This window comes from Podarcis liolepis, assembly GCF_965112155.1.
Source record: "Podarcis liolepis genome assembly, chromosome: 2".
Classification (NCBI taxonomy): Eukaryota; Metazoa; Chordata; class Lepidosauria; order Squamata; family Lacertidae; genus Podarcis; species Podarcis liolepis.
The window spans coordinates 84,172,200-84,200,087 of NC_139555.1; the positions used below are offsets into that span (position 1 = coordinate 84,172,200).

Below are 27,888 nucleotides of genomic sequence, written 5' to 3' on the forward strand. Positions count from 1 at the left end.
TTTTGTTCTTGTTAAGTTTATTGGCATGTTTCTTTACAGAAGAGCTCTGCCTACATACTAGAATGTAGACCTCTGGGAAAAACAGTAGAAGGGCTCCATTTAAGAAAGCTACAAATGCAAGAACAAGGAGAGGGCAGAACAAAGTTGCCAAGTTTCCATCCAGAAAATCCAGACTAGTGACAGTAAGAGAGAAAGGGGAAGGTGCTCTTAGTCACCAAGAATGACCATCACAACCCATATGGAGATTGTTCTACAAGACAGACATGTTAGATTCCTCTTTACATTTGCAGAATTAATCATGAAGGGTGGTGGTGGTGGTGGTAAAAGGCAAACAAAGTGATCATTCTGAAAGCTGTATTTAATTTTTCTTTTTAAGTCCAATAATCCAGTGTGCAAGGTTATGCAAATCATCCTTTGAAGATTTAGCTACAAAGAAGCCAGACAATATTTTTCCAGAAGATGAAGCTTTTTGGCTCTTAAAATCAATAAAAATGTTTACATAATTCTTGCTTCTACTGTACAGAATACTGCCTCTATCTGGACTTGTGTTGCTAGCACACGGCATTCCACAAGTGTCCTGTTCACTTCCTAAACAACCTGTGTTTCAGTACTTAAACATGTAATTCAAGAATTTTACACTAATTTATACATTTTAATTGGTTGCATATATTAACATGTACTATAAGATTTCTCCTAAAGAAGCCATTACATAATACGTGGATACTGTAAAAAGATCTGATTAGTTAAAAGTAACAAGCATTAACAGATACATACAAAACTCAACCTAGTTGGATCGAATGCTGAGCTTGCAATGAACTATGAGTAATCAGCCTTTCCAGTTGCAGCCTTCACAGGGGAAACACAAGACATTAAAAGGTAAATTGTTACAGATTCTGTACATAGTTTCTTTCCGCTGGGACACCTGGAAGTAGCTTAAGTTCCAAACATAGTTTCCTCTTTTTAAAACTAGGAGAAAGGTCTGCTACCATGAAATAATGAGATGGGATGTAGGGACATGGGAGGCGTGTAAAGGAATGGGCTTACAAGTTGTTCATGGTAAAATGGGTGATTTTGGCCACTGAAAATAGGATCTTGTTTCTCTTTTTACACAGAAGAGGGGCTGTGTGTGTATGTGTTTGAAGGCCTAAGTGTGATATCTGTTTGTGAAGGACTGTTCTCAACCCCTCCAGCCCCACCTCAGCAGCTGCAGCTCTCCGCAGAGGCTTTCGCCCGGTCATTCTTGTCTAGTTTGATAGGTTCAGGAAATTCGTTGTAAAGCTCCACTTCAGTTTCCTATAATGAAAGAAAGAAAATGTCACCAACTACAATTTGGTCCTTTTATTCAACTAAGTGGGTGCTAATAGCACCACTTCACCATCATGTCCAATACCTGCCTCCCCAACTCCTGTTCTCTGGAGGAAGCAAGCAAAGCAAAGTCTTCCTAACAGAACCAAGTTAATACTACAGTTTATGACAGGAGAAGGTGCAATGTAAAAACCAGGTGCAGCACACCTGGAAGTGCCAGGAACTGAAACACACAATTCCAACTGTTGATGACGTAAGAGGCATCACTGCCTATGGGGATGTATGTTCATCCCACTTTTGCCTTTGAAAACAGGTTTTTGCAATGTTTCAGAATCCTGTTCAACTGGAAAACATATTGGACAAATGCCAGTGCACAAAGGCATCAGTGCCTCCATCACCTATCTCTAGCCATCGCCTGGTTTGATACTGCATATAGAATAAGGACCGGACTGCCAGAAGAGGGCACTAGAATTCATACCTGCTTAAGTGCATTTCGTGCAATTGTTTGGAAAGCCTGTTCCACGTTAATGGCCTCCTTGGCACTGGTTTCAAAATAAGGGATATTGTTTTTGCTGTAGCACCAGGCCTGTGCTCGTTTTGTAGTAACCTGTAATAGAAGCAAACTCCTTTAAGCTCTTTATAATTACCAAGAGTCAACCGCATTCATCTTCCATGTCCGTACCAGCCATCTTTTTCACTGCCAAAAAGCACAGCAATTTGCCATGCTGAATGTAAAACTCCATGTTTCCCAGAATCCCCAGGAAACATTGTTCACCAACTATTCTCCCCATTTCCCCCCCTCCCCACTCCCATTGTTTTCTCTTCACTATTTAAAAATAGCAGGCTTCTGCAGACAGGATTCAGTTTAGCATCCTTAGGAGATCCTGGTTAATGGCGGTAGATTCAGAATATTTGCTTTGATAATTATTCTAATTAAACACCACAGTATGCATCAACCAGCTTACTTGTCTGTTTTCAAGGTCAATCTTGTTTCCCAGCACAACAAAAGGAAAGTTCTCAGGATCCCGCGGACTGGCTTGAATGAGAAACTCATCTCGCCAGCTGTCGAGAGTTTTAAATGTGTTGGGAGCCGTTACATCAAACACCAGCACGCAGCAGTCTGCTCCTCTGTAGAAGGCTACTCCCAGAGACTGAAACCGTTCCTGCCCTGCTGTATCCCATATCTGCAAGACATTGGAGAAGAACTCTTAGGGACAAGCTCAGATCAGGCCTCAAAATCATACTGACTGAAGTTCCTCAATGCCATAACGCTGCTTGTCAGAATGTCATACAAATTTGGAAGGAACACATTCATGCCTTTGGAAAAAGTATCAGCATGCCCCTAATGGAGAGTAGGTTCTTAAAGACCAATAGTGCCAATAGTTTGGCAAGTGAATTTGAAGCAGCCTGCCAAATGTGGGAAGGAAGTGCCCTTACCCCTTAAACAAAGCAGGACCACCTAGAATTACAAGCCATTCCCCACCCCACCCAGTTCAGAAAATTGCAGGCCATGCAGGGGAAGCTCCATGCCGTGCTGAGCTATATAAGATTAGGCTAGTTTTTAGTCTGCATGACAGAAAATAAGCCTCTCCTTCTCAGCTCTCCTGCATCCTATGCTTGTGCCTCTTGATTTTTTTCTACCTAGATGCAGGACTTCACATCTATCTGTTAAATTTCATCTAACTGGTTTTGCTCAGGGTTGTTTTTGCTTGTGGTCTTGCTGGGAGATGCCCAACATTAGAGCAGGTTGCCAGAGGGAAAAGTTTTGTGATGCTACTCAATTTGCCCTCTGGCACCGCAGGGTAAGGGGCAAGCCACTCTCACTTCTGTCACTACTAACAAGACACCGTAATATAATTTAAGCATTCTGTAGATATTTAACAATGGCTAGTTTAGAATAGTTGTCCAACTATCAAATATGCCATCCCTAGTAAGATCTGGATTCTTTTCCGCTCGTGTCAACGCATCAAGGGTCTCTGTCTCTCATGCACACTCACGTTTGCCACTGCCTCCTCAGAGGCTCAAGAAGAGCAAGACATGTTCTCAATAGTGTGCTGAGCCTTGGGACCACCAGTCAATCATCCTATTGCTTTCCAAGCATCAATGCAGGGCCTGGTGTGACTGGCTCTTTCGAACTGGGTGTTCCTCCCTACCATGCTGTTAGCCCTATCAATGCTGTCTAGCAGAAAAGCAGATTATAAACACCTAAACACAAAATACAATTTGTGGATCTCTGCAAGTTGCAGAAATGCAACGGATACAATTCTTACCTGCATTGTGACTAGCCTGTCATCCACCATCACTTCCTTTGTGAGGAAGTCGGCTCCTATTGTAGCTTTGTACTGGTTACTGAATTTCTTGTTCACATACTGGTTCATGAGAGATGTCTTTCCCACCCTATGGGAGGAGGAAGAGAGAAAAGCCATAAGGATACAAAGAATACATGTTGTTGTGCACACACAATATACAGCCATATTCCATTTACAGAAGAATACAAGTTACCCTGCATCACTTTTGGATTTATTCAGGAGTGTTTTAATCCTTAGGACTACAAACTAAAATGCTGGTGCGTTGGTGGCAAACTTACGACTCTTCAAATGTTGTGGGACTTCTAACTCCAATTAGCCTCAGCTGGCATTGCCAGTGGTCAGGGATGATGAAAAGCTGCAGTCCAGCAAGGGGGGGACGGGACGACAGGATACCCACCCCACCTTAGATCTGAAGGTACGTGAGACCACCACGTTGCTGAAGCTAACAGGCCAGAGTCTGGTCTGGGTCTGCATGTAAGACTGTTTGGAAAGCACCTACATTGCATTGGGTTTCATGATGTAAGAATAGCAGGATATAAATGAAAAAGGTAAAGAAATCCAAACAACTAACTCCTCTCAGGGGTCATTTCAGTGGTGGCCCTGTATTTAGGTGCATCTGGGATCACTTCGACATAACCCATTTAACTGAGAATACATCCTAATTTGTTCACAGGGGGATCAGAAGATGTTGCACCAAGCAAATGTCACCCTCCTCGCCAGTGCATTTGCCTGTCACTTTCCTTCTTGCAAAAAGTGTGATCTTTTGTTGAAACAGTTAGTTGAGCAAGACCTCAAAATCAACTTTAACTGCATTATCTTGAATTTGCCACAATAGAATTTCACCTGAAAATAGCAACAGTCTGGAAGCACCCAAAGCCTGTCAGTTTGCTTTTAAGTGGGCTTTGAGTGTTTTTATTGCCATCTGTTTTTTACTGAAATGATCTTGATCTTGAAATGCCATTGCTCATTTTTCAATTACAGTATAGCTCTTTTCTGGTCTGCCTGGAAATTTTTGTATCCTGCTGTTTAACATGCATTTTTAAATACATGTTTTTAAGTTAGTTTCAAGTGTTTTTGAAAAACAACATAAAACCCTAAAAAATAAGACAATTCAGCCCCGTGTTAAGCATTCTACTTATGAAAAAAATAGTTCAGCCTCCAATACATCCCTTTAATAATTTGAGGTTGAATTGGGGTCAGGAACAAGTTATCCCACAGAATAACTGAAACAAAAGAGGCTCAAAGAGGTTGCATGAGCTACCTGAAGCAGCACCTTCAAATATAATGATTAGATGAATACATCAAATGTGTTCAAATCAGTAAGGTGGGTGCTATATTCTTTGTCTGGAAAATAAAGGATTTCTTTCAACATGCCAACCTTCACAAATGTGGAATTAAAACAGCAAATTGTGCTGAAAGCCTTGTGTCTCTACTGGACTAGGCTTTAATTCCATTAGTATTTTTAGGTGCTGAAGTAAGCTCTTTCACAAGACCAGTATCGAGATGTGGCCCAAATTTATTTTCTATTGAAGCAACTCTGCCTATTAGGCGATGCTGGGTATGAAAATATGTGAACAGTTTGTAACTGAGGAAAGGAAATTAGTATAGATGGCATAGTTTTGGTCTTTCACTTACACCCTTCCCCTAGTATGATAGAAGATCATGTGTGTGTACAACAGATTGTTTAAGGAAGCTTCACTCTATCGACTGAGAGGCTGGTGTGGCACATTAGCAGAATTTGCTATTTCACAACTATGACTGCAGCGGCCAATCTCTTTTGCAGAGATGTACTCAAGATGGCCACAACATCTTTCAGAAGCCTGGGCCAAGTGACATCAGATCTGTTTATTAAGAGTAGAATTTGGGTCACGTTACATTCCAGGCAGCAAATATGAAACTGCTTTTCCACTGACAGTTGTGAAATAGCTTTACTCACAAAAAACCTATCCTTTTGCATTAAGCATCTCTTTGGTATTCTATGACAGCATGGTTTGTACCGCGCTGCTTTAATGCCTAGAGCACTGCTCTTAAGAGAACTGGTAGAGCTTTATGATCATTGATTTTTCTGTCGCACATCTGCTCTCTCTCTTGTGGGAAGCTCCAAAAAGCCTGGATTTCCTCAGTCATGCAATATGTAGGCGAAGCTGTTAATTGCCTAGGCAGCATAATGCAGGTAGGATGTTTTGACAATTTATTCAGCACTGAAGGTTAGATCAAGCAGCAACGATATAGTTGTTTTTAAGTTTACACACCATCTGACTGAAGAATTACTCTACAATAAAAAATAGTCTTAATTCTACCAGGGTTGTGAGTTTTTGTTAAAAAAAGAAAAGAAAAAAGTATCCGTGTAATTTGAGCCTTTAAACAAGTTTGCCCAGCAACTACGGACTGAAAGTGGAGTACTGGTTTATTTATTTTTATTATTTACTTCATTATTCTTGAACTTGTTTCAAAACCTAAATCCACTTCTCCCTTTTGTGGTAATTCACACAACACATGCAACGCTGCAGGCCAAGTTGCTTCCTTTACTTTTGATCACAATTCCATGGCAGCAACAATTTGCATTTCAACAAGTGTTTTCCTGGATTCTGCATGGCTCATTGATGCTGCACAGCAATTTATACCGTTCCAGTAAAGCAAACAAAACTTAGGCAGCTTCACAGGTAAGATAGATAGGTCCCCATTTGTAAAGAGCTTCCAACTACCCCAGTCATATGCATTTCAAGTGAGCGTTTTAAGATGCAGCAAACACTGTGCTACATCCAATAGTAACAGACACCACTTTGTTGAGGCTCCACTTACCCCGAGTCGCCAAGGATGATGACTTTGAGTAATACTTTCTTCCTAGAAGTCATTGTTCAAGGGTTCAGAAGATCAGTTCCAAGTGCACTTACTGGACCAAAAAAAGAGAGAGAATACTATTTTTTAAAAAAATACGCAGCTCATTTGCTGCTTGCAGCATCTCAAAGTACAGGACAACCGATGAGCAGGTTGTGTGGCTTCAAGCTAGGTTAAGAGGTACGTACTGCCTCTTCAGATACATACTTGTTAAACCCGTAGGGTTTGGCCTACTCTTATGACTAGAAAACATGAGGACCCATCAGGCTCTTCAAGTTCTGGGAAAGTCTGGCCATGAAACACAAGTAGTAAGGAAATAAAACGTATTCAACCAAGAGCAGCAAAAGTTGCTTGACGGGGAAACTAGGCTGCCACACTATCTAATAATGAAGAATCCCAATGATTAACAATGGCTTGCATGCAACATACATTTTTTTTTATCCAGCTACCTGAATGCTAACAGTCTTAGTCAATGCTACTATGCACACTGCAACTTCAGTCCTCTCTAGGCTTCAGATTTCACAAGGATTATCCCTTGTGAAAGAACAAAGAGTCTCATCTTACCCCTATTCTATGCATGAATCATGCATTACTAACCAGATTAGACTCTGCAGCAAGGACTCCAGTTCAAAAGTCTTAATTTTCACCAAAAGATCTATAACAAGTTTAGAAAGCGGTTTGGCTATTGCATAGGGAGAAAAGAAATGCTCAACAAGATTCAGGTTTACACACACCCTTCAGGGATAAAAACCCCTTCGATCTACAATGGCCCACTGGCAGTTAGTTGCAATGCTTTGCAATGTCTGTATACCAGGTGCTGAAGAATGAAAACAGGCAGCAAGGAAGCTTTCGCAAGCAGCTTCTTCCAAAGGAAGCAGGATGAAGGAGAGCAGGGGCTTTTAAGAAGAACCGAGGAAGGCACAGGAGCAAGGAAAAGGTTTCACAGTTCTTTAAATGCTGGACAGTCACTATTGTCAAGATAGCAGCATCTGTAAGTAGTTCATAAAACAGCTATAAAGTTCAGCTGGTCAGCAAATGTAGAAGAGGAAAATATCACAAGGGGCAAGCAGCAATTAACCAAAAGTTCTATATGCAATTCATACACCAGAGATTGCTACGCTGCACTGATTATGACAGCAGCCTTTTGCAGCTTCTTAAAAAAAAAAAAAGTACGCCAATGGTTAATCACTGGGCTTGCTCATTGAATGCACAAACTAGTATTTGTACTCAGTTCCTTAGAATTTGTTGTTTTAGCTGGCACTTAAGGGACCCAGACATTGTGCAACAGACTCATTGCTGTAAACCTCTACTGCAGGCAAGGGAAATTTCCATCCTGTGTACCATATTAGGCCCACACTATTTATTATTTTGATAAGCATGAACTAATATGCAATTGACATAAGTGACACATTGTTAATATCACATTTTTAGCAGAAATTGTTAATACACGTTTTATTTGGTGTTTAAAAAAAATATTGGTACCGTACTTCAGTTTTCAAAACACTCTATTCTTTATTGTTAAACTCCTTAGAATATTGTCTATCCTTAGCAGAGAGCAGGAATACCATATTTTTCGCTCTATAAGACGCACCAGACCACAAGTTTTTGGAGGAGGAAAAGAAGAAAAAAAAATATTCTGAATCTCAGAAGCCAGAACAGCAAGAGGGATCGCTGCACAGTGAAAGCAGCAATCCCTCTTGCTGTTCTGGCTTCTGGGATAGCTGCGCAGCCTGCATTCACTCCATAAGACGCACACACATTTCCCCTTACTTTTTAGGAGGGAAAAAGTGAGTCTTATAGAGCAAAAAATACGATACTTTGAGGTTTCAAAGCACATACATTTCAATAATCCTTGAGTGTCAGTAAGGCCCAAAAATGGCACCCAGATTTTTTGAAGTGCTCACAAATGGAGAATCTTTAGATGCAAAATGCACTTGGTGCCCTGCTAATTTCAAGCTCTGCATCATAGTGTCAGGAGAATAACAGGAGGGCAGTCCCACCCTCTTCAAAGTGGTCCACAGTAGGTGGGTGAGGTCAGGATCCAGCACACCAGAGGTTCCCAACCCCTGTTCTAGAACTCTGATTTTCCACACTGACAAATCCAAGGCAACTCTTACTTCAAGATCTAAGTGCACAGCCAGACTCTTAAGTGAAATCATTTTTAAGAAATCACCTAAAGTATCCAGGAATTTTTACTTGCTTTTGAAATTATATGCAGAAATGCAGCTTGAAATAGTTCTACAGAAATTCTCTTTTGAGCTGCACAAAAGCACTACCACATAAGCTTCCCATTCCTGCAGTGTTAGAAACTCAGATACAGTTGTACCTCGGCTCCCAAATGCCTTGGGAGTTGAAAGTTCTGGCTCTCAAATGATCAGAAACCGGAAGTGAGTGTTTTGGTTTTCGAACGTTCTTTTGGAAGCTGAACATCCAGTGCAGCTTCCGCTATTGTTTCCGGTGCACCTGTGCAATCGGAAAACAATCAGAAGCCGCGCCTTGGTTTCCAAACATTTCAGAAGTCGAACCGACTTCTGGAACGGATTCTGTTCGACTTCCGAGGTACGACTGTATACAAGTTAGGCGCCAAATGGCTCCTTAAACCAAGGCTGCAGTTGCCAATCTGGGTAAGACAGCTCTAAAGTCTTATTTTTCAAATGATGGGCTGATTGATAATGATTCTCAGTTCAGATGACAACTTTGAGCTGATTTAAGAGCTTTTAGAACTTAAAGGAGAAAAGCTACTTGATCCAGGGCCTATTCCAATCTCTTTTTCTTAATGGTGACTACTCCTGCTTAGGCTGCACAATAAAAGCAATTTGGTTCCAGAAATTTATTCCGATTGTGCAGATAAAATATAACTGATAAAATTCTACAGGATAGAGTATTAGTGTGTGAAAACAATCTAGCTCCAATGATCCCCAGATGATGGAGATGTCAGGCACCAGCCTGGCCCCCAGGCATCCTCACTTGGTTACAAGTGGCCAAAAGCCTGGTGCCAAATGCGCCTGCCACTTGGCTAATTTCAAACACTGCATTCCTGTTTGAGGCATTCAGTCTTAAAAACCCCACACAACCAAGGAACGCTAGCAGTGCAGCAGCACAAGCAGTACTGCTTATGAGAGAGTGTTATTGACCACAAAAAAGAAACTAGAAAAGAGTTACAGAGCATGTTGGCCACCCAACATTTTTTAAGGTGGAAAAAGTCATGCTTGGTACACACTTTGTTTTCCATCTAGACACATTGAAAGAGCTAATGAATTTGGTTACAAGGTGTCTCATGTCTCCTGTTCGCTATTCACAGCAACAGCATTGCATTTGAGCCAACTAGCTTAAGAGGAGCTATACAAGAACAACTGGTATGTGGAAGCATCCACGTAACTGAATTCCTGTACAGTGGTACCTCAGGTTACAGACACTTCGGGTTACAGACTCCACTAACCCGGAAGTAGTACCTCGGGTTAAGAACTTTACTTCAGGATGAGAACAGAAATTGCGCAGCGGTGGCGCGGCAGCAGCGGGAGGCCCCATTAGCTAAAGTGGTACCTCAGGTTAAGAACAGTTTCAGGTTAAGAACAGACCTCCAGAACGAATTAAGTTCTTAACCCGAGGTACCACTGTACTAAAAAATGGGTGAGTTGAATACAGTGGTACCTCGGGTTACGAACTTAATTCCTTCTGGAGGTCCATTCCTAAGCTGAAACCGTTCTTATCCTGAGGCACGTTTTTGCTAATGGGGCCTCCCCCTGTGCATGTGCCTCTGGCGCGCGATTTCAGTTCGCATCCTGGGGCAAGGTTCGCAACCAGGAGCAGCTACTTCTGGGTTAGCAGAGTTCGTAATCCGAAGCGTTTGTAACCAGAAGCTAATTCCTCTAACTGCACAATTTCCTAGGAAACACTAGTGACTGCAGATCAGTTTTGCTATTACTGCTTGTCAAAGAAGCCTTGTCCCTTCCCTCTGAACGATTTTGTTAGGCACAAGGCAACTTGAGGCATTATAATTCTGTTGCAAAAGCACGAACTGTAATAGCCTCAAACATTTTGGTACTGTAATTGTCTACTTAAGAAATGGGGACGTGATATAGGCATCTTTGATGAAGCAGCTCAAAAATATTAAGACCAATACTAAGATAATCAGAATATCCTGCCTTAAGTCAACTTGTTACTAACCTGGAAATTTGCCTAATAACTGTTCCTTTAGACACCTCAGATATTGCCCCAGCATTCTCTCTTGCAGCAAAATAAACCCGAGACAGTTAACAGGACTTTCGCTTCTTACTGAATTCTAACAGCTAGCATTGCTCACACAAAGCAAGGATGAATACTATTATTGAAAAGTAGTTTTTTTGAGTCACTTGTGAGAAATACTTAATAGGTCCATGTGACAGCCACAATTAGGAGAGTCAATTGTTCAAGAGTGGCTGCCTCATGCTATTTGATATACAGCCTTGGCCAGTTCAAGCACTTCTACCACCAAGGCATGACTAAGGACTCCTGAAGACTCAGAAGGATCACATGCTTTGTAAACATCCACAGACCCAGAGCTTCCTAGTGACGAGCCAACGACGCATCTCAGTTTCGGGCTTTATATAAATCCTCCGTGCCCTGCTGCAAATTCAACCTTTGGTGATCAGCTGGACTAGTTTAAGTACATCATGAGTAAAGTCAAATTCAGCATTTAGTTTTGGGCCAATATATTCCAATTACTCCAGAGGCCTGAACAGTTTGGAGTTTGCCACAATGAAGGCCAAGATGGTAGCAACTACCTAAACCAGTGTTTTCCAACCTTTTGCCAACCATGGCCGTTTCAGACTGTGTTTCCTTCCTGTGCCCACCCCCCACGGTCCTACCGGTAGAAAGGTAGCTATTTAAATGTTTTGTTTGTAAATAGAGTATGTTTTATTTTATAATTCACACCAAATACAATTACATTAAATGGTAAAGGTAAAGGTACCCCTGCCCGTACGGGCTAGCGCTGTCCGGAGACACTTCCGGGTCACGTGGCCAGCGTGACGAAGCTGCTCTGGCGAGCCAGCACCAGCGCAGCACACGGAGACGCCGTTTACCTTCCCGCTATAAAGCGGTACCTATTTATCTACTTGCACTTAAGGGTGCTTTCGAACTGCTAGGTGGGCAGGAGCTGGGACCGAAAGACGGGAGCTCACCCCGCCGCGGGGATTCTAACCGCCGACCATGCGATCGGCAAGTCCTAGGCAGTGAGGTTTTACCCACAGCACCACCCCCCTTACATTAAATGGTAGGAACACAATAAAAGATTGTTAAAGCAGAAAAAACAAAGAATCATAAGAGCTGGAAGGGATCCAAAGTGTAATCTTTCTAGTGCAACCCCCTGCAAAGTAGGAAACTCAGCTAAAGCATACATGACAGGGGCCATCCAACCTCTGCTTAGAAACCTCCAAGGAAGGAGAGTCCAGAACCTCCCAAAGGAGATCCATCTTTCACATATTACAAAAAGTAAACAACACTTATTTGACTCCAGTTATTAGACAAAGAGGGGGGAACCTACAGATTACAGTCCAAAACCATACCCTCCAACATTTCTCCGATGAAAATAGAGATGTTGTATTCCATAATAATAATTTTACTATTTATACCCCACCTATCAGACTGGGTTGCCTCAGTCACTCTGGGCAGCTTTCAACATATATAAAAAACATAATAAAACATTAAACATTAAATAAACTTCCCTACACAGGGCTGCCTTCAGATGGCTCAGGGGTCAGATACCCTTCAACATTTTTCCGGTGAAAATAGGAATGTCCTAAGGAAAAGCAAGGCATTCTGGAATCAAATCAGAAACTGAGATGATTTCTGTAAATCCGGGACTGTCCCAAGTGGTCCTCAATGACCTGGTGCAAAATGATCTTCTCATCCAGAGGAGCCCTGGCTGCCTAGATAAAACACTATAGCCCCACACACCTCCACCTGGGAGTAAGGCCCACCGAGGTCAGTGTGGCTTTCTTCTGAGTAGACACTTAGTAATTTACTAGATACAAGTCAGCAGCACCAGACCTTATTGGCTAGGCTCTGGGGTGGATCCCTGATCTGCTAGGTGCTGAGGTGGATTGCACCCCAGCAACTTGCAGAGTCTGTCCCAGGATGCCACTGGCACTGGCAACTGCTACAAGCAGTGGTCAAAACGGGAACCTCAGTGATCACCCTCTCCGGCTGGAAACAAACCAGGACTGCTCCAAGAAAATGCACATGGCAAAAAGAAGCGCTAGGCCACCCCCTTACCTGCTGTTATTGGCCAAGCATATAGCCAGCCAATCAGGATTTTTTTTTTAAGAAAAAGATTTTTTTCTCTTCTTCTCATTTCACTCTGTTGCCCCCGAGCCTCATGCTGTCCCCCCCCCCCATTTACGTAATTTTCACGGGGGTGTGTGTGGAATATCCTGGGGTCCCCAGCTGGGAAGAAACACTGACCTAAACCATACAGTCAGCAGCTGTCATAATGGAGACTGTAAGGAAAACTAAGAGCTATGCATTTTTAGGATTTAAGATGCCTTCTGCACCAATTAGTACCCCTGGTATTCCATCAGCTCTAATTTATGAAGAAGTTGGACTTCCTTCAATTGTGGCCCAGTTTTTAATTAACAGTTTTTAAAAACTTCAGATACAATAAGATTCTTATTATCTTATGATACCTCAAGTTATAGAATTGGCTCTCCAGGAAACTCTTGAGATAAAATAAACTCTCTCAACATCAGGGGCAGGAAACCTTTCCGGGCCAAGGGCTGTATGCAAAAGTAGGCATGCAAATGCATGTAACTCTTACCTTTGTACAATAGATTTATATTCCAGCTGCACAAATGCCAGAGGTTTTTACAGACAAAGCTCCCTCCCTCCAGAATGAGAGGCATTTGCACTATTCAAGGAAACATTCCAGGCAGGCAAAAACAGTGTGGCCTGGACAGAGTCCTGAGGGACAACTAGAAAGGTCTGGAGGGCCCTGGCCCCCAAGGTTCCCCATCCCTGCTCTATATACTCTTTGATTACCCAAATCACAGATGCTAAAATTATTGCTCTTAAAATTGTCTTTGTTCAAAAAGACTGAGTTTTAAGTTCAAAAGCTTCCAGCTGAACTTGACTATGTAAAGATAACCACTGTAGAGCTCCTATTTGGTTTAATCTTGCTTCTTCCAAGCTCAAGCAAGCCTTTATGGCTATTCTCAGAGTATGTCATTGATGGCCATGATTGATGGCCAGTACTGCTGGACTCATCTGACTCAGGATGCAATGTGGAAGATCTATTTCATGCTTCGTACTTTTATCTAGGAACTTGAATTGGGATCCTACTTTATCAGGATTATATTCAGCATCTTTTTTCTGGGATGGTACCTTTTTGCACTGGTTGCTGCATGGATATCTATTTATATATTTATATTTAGTTAGTTAGTTATTAAGTAACTACTGAACTTATATGCCGCCCTATACCCGGAGGTCTCAGGGTGATTCACAAAATAAAATCAAAACATAAAACGACAAAATACACAATCAAAATAAAAACAACAACCCAATAATCCCCCCTCCAAAAGCCACATTTTAAAAGGGCATAAGATGTCAATCAGATCAACCAAAGGCCTGGTTAAAAAGGAACGTTTTTACTTGGTGCCTAAAGGTGTATAATGAAGGCACCAGGTGAACTTCCCTGGGAAGAGCATTCCACAGACGGGGAGCCACTGCAGAGAAGGCCCATTCTTGTGTTGCCACCCTCTGGACCTCTCGAGGCAGCGGCACATGAAGAACGGCCTCAGAAGATGATCTCAGGTTTTGGGTAGGTTCATATGGGAAGGAGTGGTCCTTGAAGTATTGTGTTCCCGAGCCATTTAAGGCTTTATAGGTCAAAACCAGTACTTTTAATTGGGCCCAGAAACTAATTGGTAGCCAGTGCAGTCAGACCAGGACTGGTGTAAAATGCTCAAATCATTTTGCTCCGGTGAGCAACCTGGCCACTGAATTCTGCAGTAGCTGAAGTTTCTGAACAGTCTTCAGAGGCAGACCTATGTATAACACATTTCAGTAATCTAACCTTGAGGTTACCAGAGCATAGACCACAGTAGTTAAGTTATCCCTGTCCACATAGTGGCGTAGCTGAGCCACCAGCCGAAGCTGATGGCAGACACTCCAGGCCGCTGAGGCCTCGCCTGCAGATATAAAGGAGAAATAGAGCTGAGTGTCATCAGCACGCTGCTGACAACATACTCCAAACCTCCAGATAACCTCACCCAGGGGTTTCATGTAGATGTTAAACAATGTAGGAGATCAATGTCCCCCACATTCAAATCACCCTCTTTCTGCCCAGTCAAGAAAACAAGGTCCAGAGTGTGGCCTGCCATGTGCTTTGTGCCGGGGACATGTTGGGACAGCCCCATGGTTGTCATGGCAGCCATGAAGTCGTGAGCTGCCCCAGAGCCAGCTGTCTTGGCATGAACGTTGAAGTCTCCCAGAACCAGCAGTCTAGGAGTACCCAATACCTTCTCCGAGACCAGTTCTGTCCGCTCAGGCGGGGAGATTGCTGGGCAGTGAGGCAGACGGCAAACCAGCAGAATCCCTAATCTGTCCCAATTGTCCAATGCCAGGAACACACACACTATATTCCCACCCCCACCCCCCGGACTGGACAAAGAGCCTGGAGATAGAGAGAGACTCTCTATAAACCACAGCAACTCCCCCTCCCTGACCCTCAAGTCTAGCCTGATGCTGCACTGAGTGCCCAGGCGGGCACTGCTGGGTGAGACCAACTCCACCCTGCTCACCCACCCAGGTTTCAGCCTCCTCGTCCATAATCAGATAATGGATGAGGGAGATTTTATTCTGGACCGACCTGGCATTCAACAGCATCAGTCACAGACCCGAGGGCTGGCTGATATGACAACCACAATTCCCCAGGCTGGAGGAGGGGGCTGGCACACAGCACAGTCACTAACTACCTGTGCCATGTGTACCTTAACTGGTCTGCCCCACCTCCCATGCCATACCTTCCCCTACCCAGAACCACTGTAATTGGGCCTCCCCCTGCTTTCAGAGAAAGCTAGAATTATCAGGGTGATACCCAATTTAATTTTATTGCTTTATTCATCCTTTGTTTTACTGCTTTCTTATCCTCGAGTCTGGCTTTTGTTTATAGTGCTTTATATACTTTTTAAAAACAATTTGTATTTTCAAATATAATATGTTGCATACCTTTGAGCCGGTTTGAATCTCAATTTTTGCAAAGGCTCTAAGCAATAGAAATTTGACCTGCTCAATGAGTGCAGAATTAGCAGTTAAGGTCTGCATTACATTTTTAAAGGAATATCTGGCACCTTTAACACTCTGGTAGTTACCACTGCTTAAGGAATGCCATGAATTCACACAATGTTTGCTACTTCAGCAGTCAGCAGCATTTAGGGGCATGGTGTGTATGACCCTCCCTCAATATTTTTCTTTTGAAATCACATTTTAAAAAACTATAACCTGTAACCTATCTACTGTGTCTGTAACAGCAGTACTTCACTACATAGAGCATGTTTTCAGATTTATATATACTTCGCCAAGAACCTTCCTGTTTTAGAGTTATGCTGGAAAGAGGCTCTTAGGAGTTTGGAAAAGGTTTGCAAGCTACTTCTGATATGCCAGATACTACCTAATTCACACCATGTTCCATATTCTGTAGTTCCAAAGCATTTCCTACTCATTAGAATTGTGATATTATTTTTTTTGCTGTTTTACTGTTTTCTATCACAACAGCAATTTATTTATCAAACAGCTTGCATAAAACAAAAGCTGAATTAAGTTATTACAGGAGAGGTGGGGAACCTTCAGCCCTTGGGCCTAGTTAGGCCCAGCACATGCCTCAATTTGACCCGCTGAAGTTTCCCACAGACCACAGCCAGCTGCCACATACCTGAAGTCACAGGCAACATCAAATGTGAGGAATGGGTGGGTCCATTTGTTCCTTTGCAAGTGTGGCTCCCTGTCAGCACCAATCAGCTGACTGATGCGGAATGGAAGCCCTGCTGGGAATTCTCTAGAGCAGCTGTGGGGGCTGAAGGACGTGATCTGAATCAGCAACCAACGTCCTTTGAACTTGGACAGGTGTCAATCACCTGACAGATGAGTGACCATGCCCACTTACCCAAGGTGGCCTATTTTTTGGGGGGCGGGCGAATTTTGGAAACTGGCCCACCAGCAGGATCCAATTTCAAACCCCTGCATTATTAGGGTGGTCTCCAACCAGGTAATATTCAGAATACAGCAAGAGAAACTGACTTTTAGTCATTCCTAGTTTTAAGTACATTAATTTTAATGGATCTACTCAAAGCATGACTTAGATAGTACCCATAGTTAATTTGCATCTGCTAATCTATATATATTACCACACATGGGACAGATTATTCTGTATTTGGCCGCTAGGTATTTGGCCACAAGCAACTAAACCGCCATTTCACAATCACTACCAGGTAGAATGTAGATTAGGACACTCTGCAAATTTAAAGACCACAGGGCCAACTATCAGTCACATAGGTAACAAGTCAGCCACTACTAGCCTTGCTACTTTACTGGTTTCCTGTACACTTGGCCTGAATATGCCTTTACGCTCCTGACCAGTTGCTGCCTCCTTTAAAGAGGTATTTGGACACCAGGCCTGTCAAGTGCCAATCTGGAGGAATGTAAAGAGTCAGAAGCTTCTGGAAAAGTACAGGTGGCATCCACACTGGTTCAGCAGTTCTACATGTATTGCATCTGATGAAATTCAGTTCTCCCATATAAACATGGGACCGACACTGTGCCACAGATAGAACAGGCTCTTTCCGCATTACCCTTAGGAGTCAGAAGCTGTTCTATTGAGTTAATATAGCGGTATGTCTCAAAGCCTAGCACACTGTGGCAGGTTTGTGCTTCTATATTGTAGAGCAGAACTATGAGGGGAGGGGCCAAAAGAGAGGATACCTTGAACATGCTATGCTACTTTGAAGGAAATAAATTCAGTTAAAACTGAACAGTATTTCAGTTTCTGCGCATATTAAGCAAGTTCCTCTTGCCAACTTTCTTTCTGGTGGCATGTCTTCCCTCCTCCTGTTCACTCCCTCTGGTGTCCATAGGAACAGTACTTGGCTCAAGGCTGCACAGTCAGATTACAGCATCATGTGTGGGCTCAGGGTGCTTAATCACTTGCCCCCCCCTCCTTGAGAAAACACTCCATGTCTGCTTCCCCACCCTGTCAGAATGAGTCTTTGACTTTCTATAATGGTTTCAGATGTATTGTGAACTCAGAACAGTTGAATGATTCTTTTGGAAGTGAGCAGAAGTATAAGCAATCAGCATTTTCCCCCTGAGTTTCTAAATGCAGCTAGGATAGAGCCACACATTTGAGTGGCAAGTTGTACTTTTCCTATAAATCCCCCCCCCCCCAAATTGAGAAGCAGCAAAGACACTAGCAAAAGCTTCTGAACAGCTGAAAGTGGCAGTTCAGCCTCTGAGGAGGTAGGGTGGAACTAGGCTTTGCAGTCTGATGTGCTCACTTGGTTGTTGCCAGACCCTAGATATACGGTATTAGAATGGTTATTTCACATGGTTTTTCAAAGTAAGCTCAAGGGCATGCAACACAAAATCTCACTGCTAACACGTGGATGATTCAGTGGATTCATCTGCCTTCAAATCCCTAACTCTTCACCACCTAGATCGACAGCCAACTTTGGCACATCAGCCCTGCCTCCCACAGATTCTGGAACCACTAACAGTTGATACCTAAACATGACTGCCAGTGCTTGCTAGCTTCTAGTCCTTTAGTTCCAAGCTTGAGGCACATGAAAGCAACAGAAAAAGATTCAAGAAGGGCTCAAGGTAGGAGGGTCTCCATTAGCATTACAATGGTATACTTACGTTACAAGGGTTTGAAAAAAATTAAGCTAGATACAGAAAACCAGATAAATCTACTGAGTTAACAAGAAGAACTAAAATGAGTAATTTGTTAAGCAGGAAGTACAGGTAAAGAAGTTACCCTGCCACACAACCTGTCCACAAGATACAGCAGAGTACTGAACAAGTTTTAGATCAAGTCTTATTTCATCATCATAAAATCTTCCAGCAAGGGAACAACTCACCTGGTTAATGCAACTGTTTCCTTACCTAGCCACAAGGAATTACTATCCTCATGATAGTTTATCAAATATAAACCAGGCTTCCATTTTACCGAGCCTTCACTTTTAATCTGGGCACAATGGGCAGTTTCAAACTGCCAGATCACACAGGCAAATGTATTAGACACTTAAAGAATTAGTGGAGCACTATGATTAAGTAACAGATAAGCCCCTCCCCTCTTTGAGAAGACACCCTATGCAATTTTTATTTGAGAAGTCAGCAATGCTAGATCTTGTATGATACAGGAATACTTTTAGTACTCAGGAGAACAATGCAAATCTTTCTATCAAGCGTTTATGGTCTCAACTCTGAATTAGCCTTTATGGCAATTAAAGTGCCACCTCCTTTAAATTTCACAACACTCAGTAATTTACAGGTTCGTATTTCACAACAGCATCTAAAAAATTTAGTTAAGAATAACCTGCTTGCTTAAACAGGCAATACTTTTTGCCAACCCCAAGGTTTATTGAGTGCTCTATGTTCTGGACAAAGTTGTGCTTCCACTAGAAGATCAGGTGGGCAGCTTGGAGACCTCCTGGCTCTATTACCACCATTGGAGGCACAAGTGCCACCCCCCAAGTGCAGGGTGCCTTCCAGTATTAGAAATCAGCCAGGCACCAGCTGCATTTTTTGACTGACGTGGGTCCAACTGCAACCATGTGGAGATTTCTGATGCCAGGTTGGTGACTCAGAAAAGCAAAATGCCACTTAAATTGAAATATTTTCCTTGAAGCTCGAACTTGGGGGGTGGGGGTGGGGGACGGGGATGACAGTGCCAAGACAGTGCCAATGTGGCGACCACACTGGGTTTAAAGTGCTATTGGGCAATTATATTATATATCCAAGTTTCTAACACTGGTCCCTTCTGCTGCCTTCAGTGGTCTAGACCAGGGGTCTGCAACCCGCGGCTCCGGAGCCGCATGTGGCTCTTTTACACCTTTGCCGCGGCTCCGGGGCGGATACTAGCAAGGGGAGGAGGCGCATTGTGCGCCCCGACACTCCCCACTGTGGCGGGCTCTGTACTGGCTGTGATGTCGCATGGGGGCGGTGCGTGCGTTAGTCACGCACCGTCCCGACGTTACCTTCCTGCCCGCTGTCAGATCGCGGCTCTGGAGATATATTTGTTTTAAATGTCGCAATGGTTTTGCGGCTCCCAGTTTTTTTTTCCTTTGGAAATGGGTCCAAGTGGCTCTTTTTGTCTTAAAGGTTGCAGACCCCTGGTCTAGACTACATTACTGCAATACATTATATGTATTATTGTCTTTGAAGCTGCCATTATAGTGCAGAACTCAGCAGCCAGATTATTAATGGGAAACTAGGGGTCTGAACATATCTCACCAGTTCTGGTGAAGTTGAATTGGCTAACAATATGCCACTGAGCTCAATTCAAAGTAATGGCTTTTACCTATAAAACCTTACACAACTTGGAACCACAAAACCTAATGGATGGCTCTGCCATATGCATATATCTGGAGCCCAAGATAGTCATCCAAGGCCCTTCTCAACATTTGAAAGTCCTCCCTAGTGAAGTCCAGAGGCTAGCTATGAGACAGCAGGCCTTTCAGCTGGCAGCCCCTGCCCACCCTCTCTGTTATGCTCTCACAGGTCAAGGCGCCTAGAATCATCTCTTTCTGGCACCAGGAAAGATGTTTTTGTTTTAGCACTGCTGCTGTTTTAGAGGGCATTCTGTTGGTTTTGTGACAATTGTTCTTTGGTGGATGGAAAGGATATTTCCTCAAGTATTATTGTTGGATAGACACTTCTTAACGTGCTTTTGTATGGATTTTTATTCTGAAAGCTGCTTTGTGACTGCTTTGGTGCAAAGCAACTCATCAATATAATAAACATTATTAGCTAATCAGGCTGGTTGGCTTGACCAGACTTTCCACTTTTGACAGTTTACATTAACAGCACTACTGAGAAAACCTGCCATGTAGTTAGGCTCTCTTCTATGTAAGAAATGGCTTTATAGAACAGCAACAATGACATCACCAAGGGCAGACCAGTGCTGGGCAGAGAGCTTCAAGCACAGCTGCTGCATGTAAGCTGCAGCTTTGGTTTAAAAAAACAAAAAGGAAAGCTCATCAGCAGATATGCTTGTAGCAATATGTGCCAGAACGATAGCAACTGATAACAGAATGCTCCATGAAATGCCTGCATGCTATACAGCAACACCTAGTCTATTCATTTACCTACCAATCATTCAGCTGTGATACATAACCAAGCCATGTTTATACAACCTACCTTGTTCTTACAAGCCTGTCCTGACCTAAGTCAGAGCAACAGTCCTTGAAGCAGCCCTCTGCCGGCTGAATTCCAAGTCCCTGAATGGACTGAAAAGCATTAGGGTGCAAGTGCAAATTAGTGACTATCCCACTACACACAAAATGCTGTACTCCAATACATCCAATGGTGTTAAAAGGGTGCTTCAAACTTTGCATTTGGGGCATTTGTATGGTGCAGAGTGGTTTCTTGAAAACCTATTTCTCAAGCTTAACAGTAGATGTTTAATTCTACACTAGTCAGGGTCAACCCAGAATTGAGCTATGTTGAAGCTATGCAGGCTTTCTTTAACTGCATCACTGACCCTCATCATATATTGTTATAGGGTGCCATGGGAATCATATTTGATGCAAAGCAGTGTTAGAAACTCAGATATATAAGCTAATCACCAAATGGCACCTTAAACTTAGGTTATGGCCACCACAACGGAATGTCTAGTTGCTTTTCTTTACAATGTGATTTATTATTAATTTCATTTATATATTTCTTTATATTTTAAAGAATTTTTTTTCAAAGAGTTAAACAACACATTAAAACAAAACAATCCACAATAAAACAAATTCAAGCTTCAAGGAAAATATTTCAGATCCTTCTCTAAGTGACATTCTGCTCTTCCCATATTTATTTACCTACTTAATTTATATAGCTGCCCCATAGCAGAAGTACTCTAGGAAGCCTCTGTGGTGTAGTGGTTAGAGTGTCAGAATACGACCTGGAAGATCAGGGTTTAAATCCCCTCAGTCATGAAGCTCATTGGGTGACCTTGGGCCAATCACAGCCTCTTAACCTACCCCACAGAGTTGCTGTAGGGATTAACTGCGGAGGGGGCAAACCATGAACTCCTTGGAGAAAAAGGTGAGATATAAATGCAATAAATAAGCTCTTCTGCTTACCTGCTTAAGAAAGCTAGAGAGGCTAGCCAGATGGAGGTGTCAGTCACCAAATCAGAGATCTCCATGTGGTCACAATTGGACCTACACCAGTAGCAAAACATGCCTAATTTCTAACACTGAAAGCAATGTATATGGTCACAGTGCCTCCTGCCTGCACACAGTTCTATAGTACAGTGGTACCTCTGGATGTGAACGGGATCCGTTCCAGAGCCCCGTTCACATCCAGAAGTGAACGCAACCCGCGTCTGCGGATTGCGATTCAACGCTTCTGCGCATGATGGCATTTGACCGCATGCGTGAACGGCGAAACCCAGAAGTAATGCACTCTGCTACTTCTGGGTTGCCGCAGCGCACAACCCGAAAATACTTATCCCGAAGCTACTTCAACCCGAAGTATGACTGTATTAGGTTGAGCTCTCTGGGCAGGATTCATCTGAGTTGCTGTATACGTGGCCTACTCGTGCAACTTATCCCCCCTCCCCCTCCTGAATATGCTCAGGGGTGGGGGACCCCTAAAACAAGATTAGGGGGCATGCAGGGGAAGAAAGGGAAATGTTTCCTTGCACAAGCGAATTCCACTTAGCACTAAATTAAATTCCAGCCTGCAGTTTAATTTTGTTATTTTTCACACCCTTGTATGAAATGGCAGATTGGAAGAAACATATTTACCAGCACTGGGGAGGGCAGAGAAAAATGTTGTTAAGGAAAGCACAGAATGAAGAGTTTTGGACAGCTGAATAGTGGCACAGAAGATAGAGGGAGATATTATCTAATGGGGATGAATATAATTGTTAGCTAGTGTTAGGGTGAATGCTTCCAGCAGTTCACCTGGAAGGCAGCTACTGTAATGAGATCACCCATCAGACATGGATGAGACCCCTGCAGAGTTTGATCATACTTACTTCCTGCACCTTATAACTAGTCAAGGCTAAAAGTATAATACTTGCAAGTCAGCATCAGTGAGTGGATAGATAACCCCGAGAGATGGTGTTGCTGCAACAGAAATGATCTTGCCAATGATATTACAGAGAGTACCTCCAGCTATTTCACTCTTGGAGGACTCCAAGAAGGCTTCGTGCATTCATCTCAGTATCACAAACAAACTCTGAGTTGGCTAATCCCAGGTGGGGGGTGGGGAGGGAGAAATCTACCTTAATGTTTTATCTTCTGAAGCTATCAAGAGTGTGCTACATGGCTGGGATCTGGATTTAAGAACATTACCTTCATGCATCTCACAGAAAATCAAGTACACATTTAACTTATCTGCAAAATTGGTTGAGGGTGTGCTTACCAAAGAAGGTAAGGAAGGACAACAACTGATGCATTATCTGTCTTTAGGCTACTGCAAGAAAACTGTCATCCAAAAATTAAGGAGGCTATGGTTACTCAACGAGGTGCCCTACTAATGCTCCTGGACTACAGTCCAACTCTAACCAATCCCACAGAGTTTTCAAAATCAGCCAGGCACATTTTGCACCTGGCTTTCGACCACTTGCAACCAAGTGAGGATGACAGGGTGCCAGGATGGCGCCTGACATCTCCACCATTTGGGGATCATTGGATCTGGACTGTTTTCACATGCTAATACTCCATCCTGTAGAATTCTATCAGTTATATTTTATCTGCATGATCATAATGAATTTCTGGAACTAAATTGCTTTTTCTGTGCAGACTGAGCAAAAGCAGGCCAATATATATGTGGAGTGTCCCTGAATCAAGCAACTTTGCACTTCTCAAAGCTCTTAACCTAACTCAAGGTAGTCATCTGAACTAACTGAGAATCAATCACAGGCAGTCCATCATTTGAAAAATAAGATTTTAGAGCTGTCTTGCCTCAAATTAGCAACTAGACATTCCATTTTGGCGACTGCAACCTTGGTTTAAGGAGCATTTGGCACTCAACTTATATCTGAGTTTCGAACACTGCCAACCAGCATGGCTAACATTCAAGGATTATGGGACTCTTAGTCCAGGAATATCTGGAGCGCACATTGGATACCCCCTTCAAATTTTATCTACTTGGGCTATATACCAATTGCAAAAATACCTGGATGGATGCATCTTGGAGAACAATTATGCATGTGGTTGTAGCTGCCTATTTAGATTGCTGCAATGCAGTGTACAAGGGGCATCCTTTTAAAAAATGACCAGGAAACTGGAGCTACCTCAAGACAGAAACACAAGATAATCAATTGGGGCTGGACAATCTGGTGATATTATGCCAGCACTTTACCAGCTATGTTGGCTTCCAATCTCTTTCCATACCCAATTTCAATGGCTGGTTTTAAGCTTTAATTCCCTTAATAGCTTGTGGCCAGATTAACTGAAAGGTTGGCTTCTCCCATATACAATGGAACCTCAGGTTACATACGCTTCAGGTTACAGACTCCGCTAACCCAGAAATAGTGCCTCAGGTTAAGAACTTTGCTTCAGGATGAGAACAGAAATCGTGCTCCGGCGGCACAGCAGCAGCAGGAGGGCCCATTAGCTAAAGTGGTGCTTCAGGTTAAGAACAGTTTTAGGTTAAGTACGGACCTCCGGAACAAATTAAGTACTTAACCTGAGGTACCACTGTATACCTACCTGAACCTTACATTCCTCTTTGCACTCCCACCAAGTAAGGCCAGTTGGATGGCTACTAATATGGCCTTCGTGGTATGGGCACCAAAACTATGAACGAGGTTCACTAAAGAAGCTTGCCTGGCACTGCTTCTAATTGTTTCTTCAGTGCCAAGTCAATACATTTTTATCCAGGCATTTTAAACTAACTTATTTTAATAAAATAAAAAGGCAGACTCTAACCATTTACTGTTTCATCTGTTTGCTAGAAGCAAAGCTACATTGTATTTTTATTTTAAGTGTTGCGTGCTTTTAATATTGCATCTTGTTTAGTTGGGGGTTGGCAGATTGCTCTATAAACTGACTACAGAATATTTGTTGATGGGTGTCCATAAAGCTAATAATGATGATGCCAGCTTTCAACAGCAAGGTAGAAACTAGTCCACTGTATAAAAGTAAAATTAACATTCTTTGCCCTGGCCACTTTTGCTCTAGTTGCACTCACTGCTGGCATGCTGCCCAGAAGGATGTCCAGAAAACAACACAACCCTCAGGTTCAAACAGATTCGCCAACTAGAACTACCATTTTTGGCCCTATTCAGTGTACTGCTCCCTCTAGACAAAGGCAGTCTGCCACCTACATAGACATTTGTTTTAACAGGGAGCTTCCAACTATGGAAGGAAATCCAGTACCGTTTTAATTGATTTAACATCAAGTGGCTTGCATTAAAAATGTTTGCTATAACACCACACTTCCAGGATATCCCTTGCCATGTATAATTTTGAATACAGGTTGAATTCAGAGCACACATATATAATTTAACTGTTGTCAGCTTTCTTTTTCCTAGGAGGCTGCCTTACACTAGGTCAGACCACTGGTGCACAGAGTTCAGTATCATTTACTCTTACTGGCAGTAGTTCTCTGGTAGCGGGCATAAGTCAACACCTGCTACTCTAGAGCCGGACTGAAGCCGGAACCTTCTGCACACAAAGCATATGGTCTCACACAGTATGAAATCAAATTTGTTGAACTGAAAATGCCTTGAGTCTTGCTTTAATAGCTGCCAGGTAAAGTAAAAAAACTTCAATACCAACTTAAAAGAATTTTTTTTTTTAAGCTTTGTACTGCAGCTTGCAGCTCTAAGGTGATCTATTTCCTGTATTCTGAGTTTATCCTTTATTGCGTCTGTTTTTAAGAACCCTTGGCTGGAACTTTTATAAGTACAGTACTGCGTGCAGGAAAACATATGCAAGAGCATCTTTCTATTACTGAGACACTGAATGAAGCAGACATTTCTACAGATTTTGTACTATTTGTATTTTATAAGACTGAAAGTTATTTTTAAAATTCATCTAGAACATAGAGGCTATGTTGATGAATTCCAGGATGTGACCATTTCCCTCCTAAAAAGTGATTCTGCATAAACATGCCAGGATTTCGAAAGACGAGTGACATGTATTTCTTTGCTTCCATTAAAGACATGGCATTTATTTGATACCTAGTCAAATCATAGTTAACTATTCATAAACTAAATCATGTGCTTAATCAGCTGCTGCTGAAGTCACAAGCAAGACAGTATGTTTGTTCTTCCCAACTAAGAGGGCATGGCTTAGAACAGGAAGAGTTTTCTGGACGTTTCACTTTTCAGCCTCTGAACAAAGTAAATATATTCTGAAAATGTATGCTGCCTATAAGAGATACTAGATTACATATGTTACATCTGACGAATAGTCTGCATCCAGGAGTGTTGCATTATTGTTGACCTAACTATTACGCTGGTCCGATTTTCAGCTGGCTTAAAAAAAAAAGGTTTTCTTTTACTATGGTAGTTAGTATTTGGTAGTCATTAGAGTAAAATCAGTTTTAGGGCCCAATACATTTTTGTTCTTACCATTTGGCTGATGCTTTAGAAAAAACATGCTTCTATTGTGCTCATGCTGAAATATTTTTAGTTTAGCAAACTGGTTTAAAAGAATCAGCCTGACAAGATCTACTACAATAGGACTAAGATAAGATAAGATCTTTATTTAAGGACATCAGCACTTCAAACCTTGGAGATCAGAACACCTGCAGTCTTGCTCTGACCAGTGACTTCTAAAGCATTACTCACGGGCAACACTCCAGGATGAGAAGATCACATTTTGTTTACCATCCCAACTTATCAATGACCTCATGTTTAGCTAGTAAGATAACATGTAGCTGGCCCCATTTATTTAACATTCAAGGTATTCAGAGCAGATTCTGTAATAGATTCTTCAAATAACTACTCTCTTAGTTCTCTGTGTAAATATCGCCACATCATTCCACACATGCAATTCACCAAAACTAGTATTGTCAAGTCACAATCATTACTAATAGCTTATGTGCAACACTCCACTCAGGATTAAGTCCAGTTGCATTCAATGGGACGGAGTGTCTGGCAGCATGCTGCCCACTAGGAAAAAGCACCGCCCTCCACCACAATCCCCCCCCCACCCCAAACTCTGCATGCACTTCGAGAGCTCCTTTTTAAGCACGGCAAAGGAACAAACCAACCTCCTCGGGTAATCACAAATATAAAGCTACACGGGAAAGGTGGAAAAGAGAGCAAAAGCTACAAAAGTTCGGCAATAACACGAACAGGGCTAGCACCCCCACCGGGAAGTCATCCAACATGCCTTGCTCCAGCCGGCAGCTACGGGAAGCTTTATTGTTTGGCCGGGAGGGGCGGGGAGAAGGAACTTGGGCTGGGCTTGCAAGCTGCTCCTCCGCTCTCACCTTCCAGAGCTTCCCGAGGACTCGGGAGCCGAACGGTCCCGGGCGGCCCGCACCGTGACAGCACCCTGGGGGAGGGCGGCCCCTTTCCCACGTTTCTTTGTTCCGGGGAGGGCGCTGGTGGAAGGGAAGAAGGGAGCCAGACAAGGAAAGAGGAACCAACCCTCCCCCGCGCCCCGGGCTTCTCCTGCCGGGTCTGCCACACAGGCACGGCCGGTGCTGGCGGGGGAGACCCGCTCCTGTGACACACAGGCGGAGGGTAGCGAAGCGGGTAAAATGTCCCACCGCCACCCCCGCGCCGCGAAAAGACCAACCCGAATTTGCTCCCCGCCTTCCTAGAAGGACCAGGGCGGGGCCCAGCCAGCCGCTCCTCGACGCCCCAAACCCCTCAGCAAACGCGGACCCAGCGAAGAGGCAGGAGGAGCAGCCGGCGCCGTTAACGGAGCCGCACCCAACCTCCTCTCCTTCAGCTCCGGCGAGCGAGCCGAGACCGCCGCACCCGGGGCCTCGCACCCAGCACCGGGCCCAGCGGCCCTAGATCCCGAACAGCCTCCGCCTCCGCCCTCTCTGTGTCTCTCGCTCTCCCGCCCTCCGCCCCACAGCATCGCCCCCTCCGCCCTCACCGTATACGAAAAGCTCGGCCGCCGCGCTGACTCGCCCCTCCGCTACCTTCGGCTCCCTCTATTAATGGGGCCAAACACCCTCCCCGCTTTCACTTCCGCCTCTTGCTCGCCCTCTTCCGGTCACGGGACCCGCCCGCCGTGTTGACGCTCTGACGTGATGGGGAGGCGCGTGGGTGGGG

General features: G+C 43.4%; 2 protein-coding genes across 6 annotated transcripts in view; one reads left to right on the plus strand and one right to left on the minus strand.

The window, feature by feature from the left end:
• On the minus strand, positions 1-27,867 carry RAB7A (RAB7A, member RAS oncogene family). 5 transcript variants are annotated; one of them, XM_083489434.1, is made up of 7 exons: positions 27,710-27,795; positions 7,264-7,441; positions 6,417-6,507; positions 3,576-3,702; positions 2,271-2,489; positions 1,784-1,912; positions 1-1,293 (listed from the first exon to the last, which is right to left on the minus strand). In XM_083489434.1, the coding sequence occupies exons 3-7, from the start codon at positions 6,467-6,469 to the stop codon at positions 1,198-1,200; spliced, it is 624 nt and encodes a 207-aa protein (XP_083345560.1). In that variant the 5' UTR covers positions 6,470-6,507; positions 7,264-7,441; positions 27,710-27,795; the 3' UTR covers positions 1-1,197. The 5 variants fall into 5 exon arrangements, with proteins under 5 accessions (XP_083345560.1, XP_083345562.1, XP_083345559.1 ...); XM_083489436.1 differs by having other exon boundaries at positions 27,090-27,742; XM_083489433.1 differs by lacking the exon at positions 7,264-7,441 and having other exon boundaries at positions 27,710-27,867.
• GATA2 (GATA binding protein 2) overlaps positions 15,194-27,888 on the plus strand; it is a gene marked incomplete at its 5' end in the record, with an annotated part of 197,344 nt that continues 184,649 nt past the window's right edge. The window contains one exon of the mRNA XM_083489359.1: positions 15,194-15,204. The remainder of the gene's footprint in view (positions 15,205-27,888) is intronic.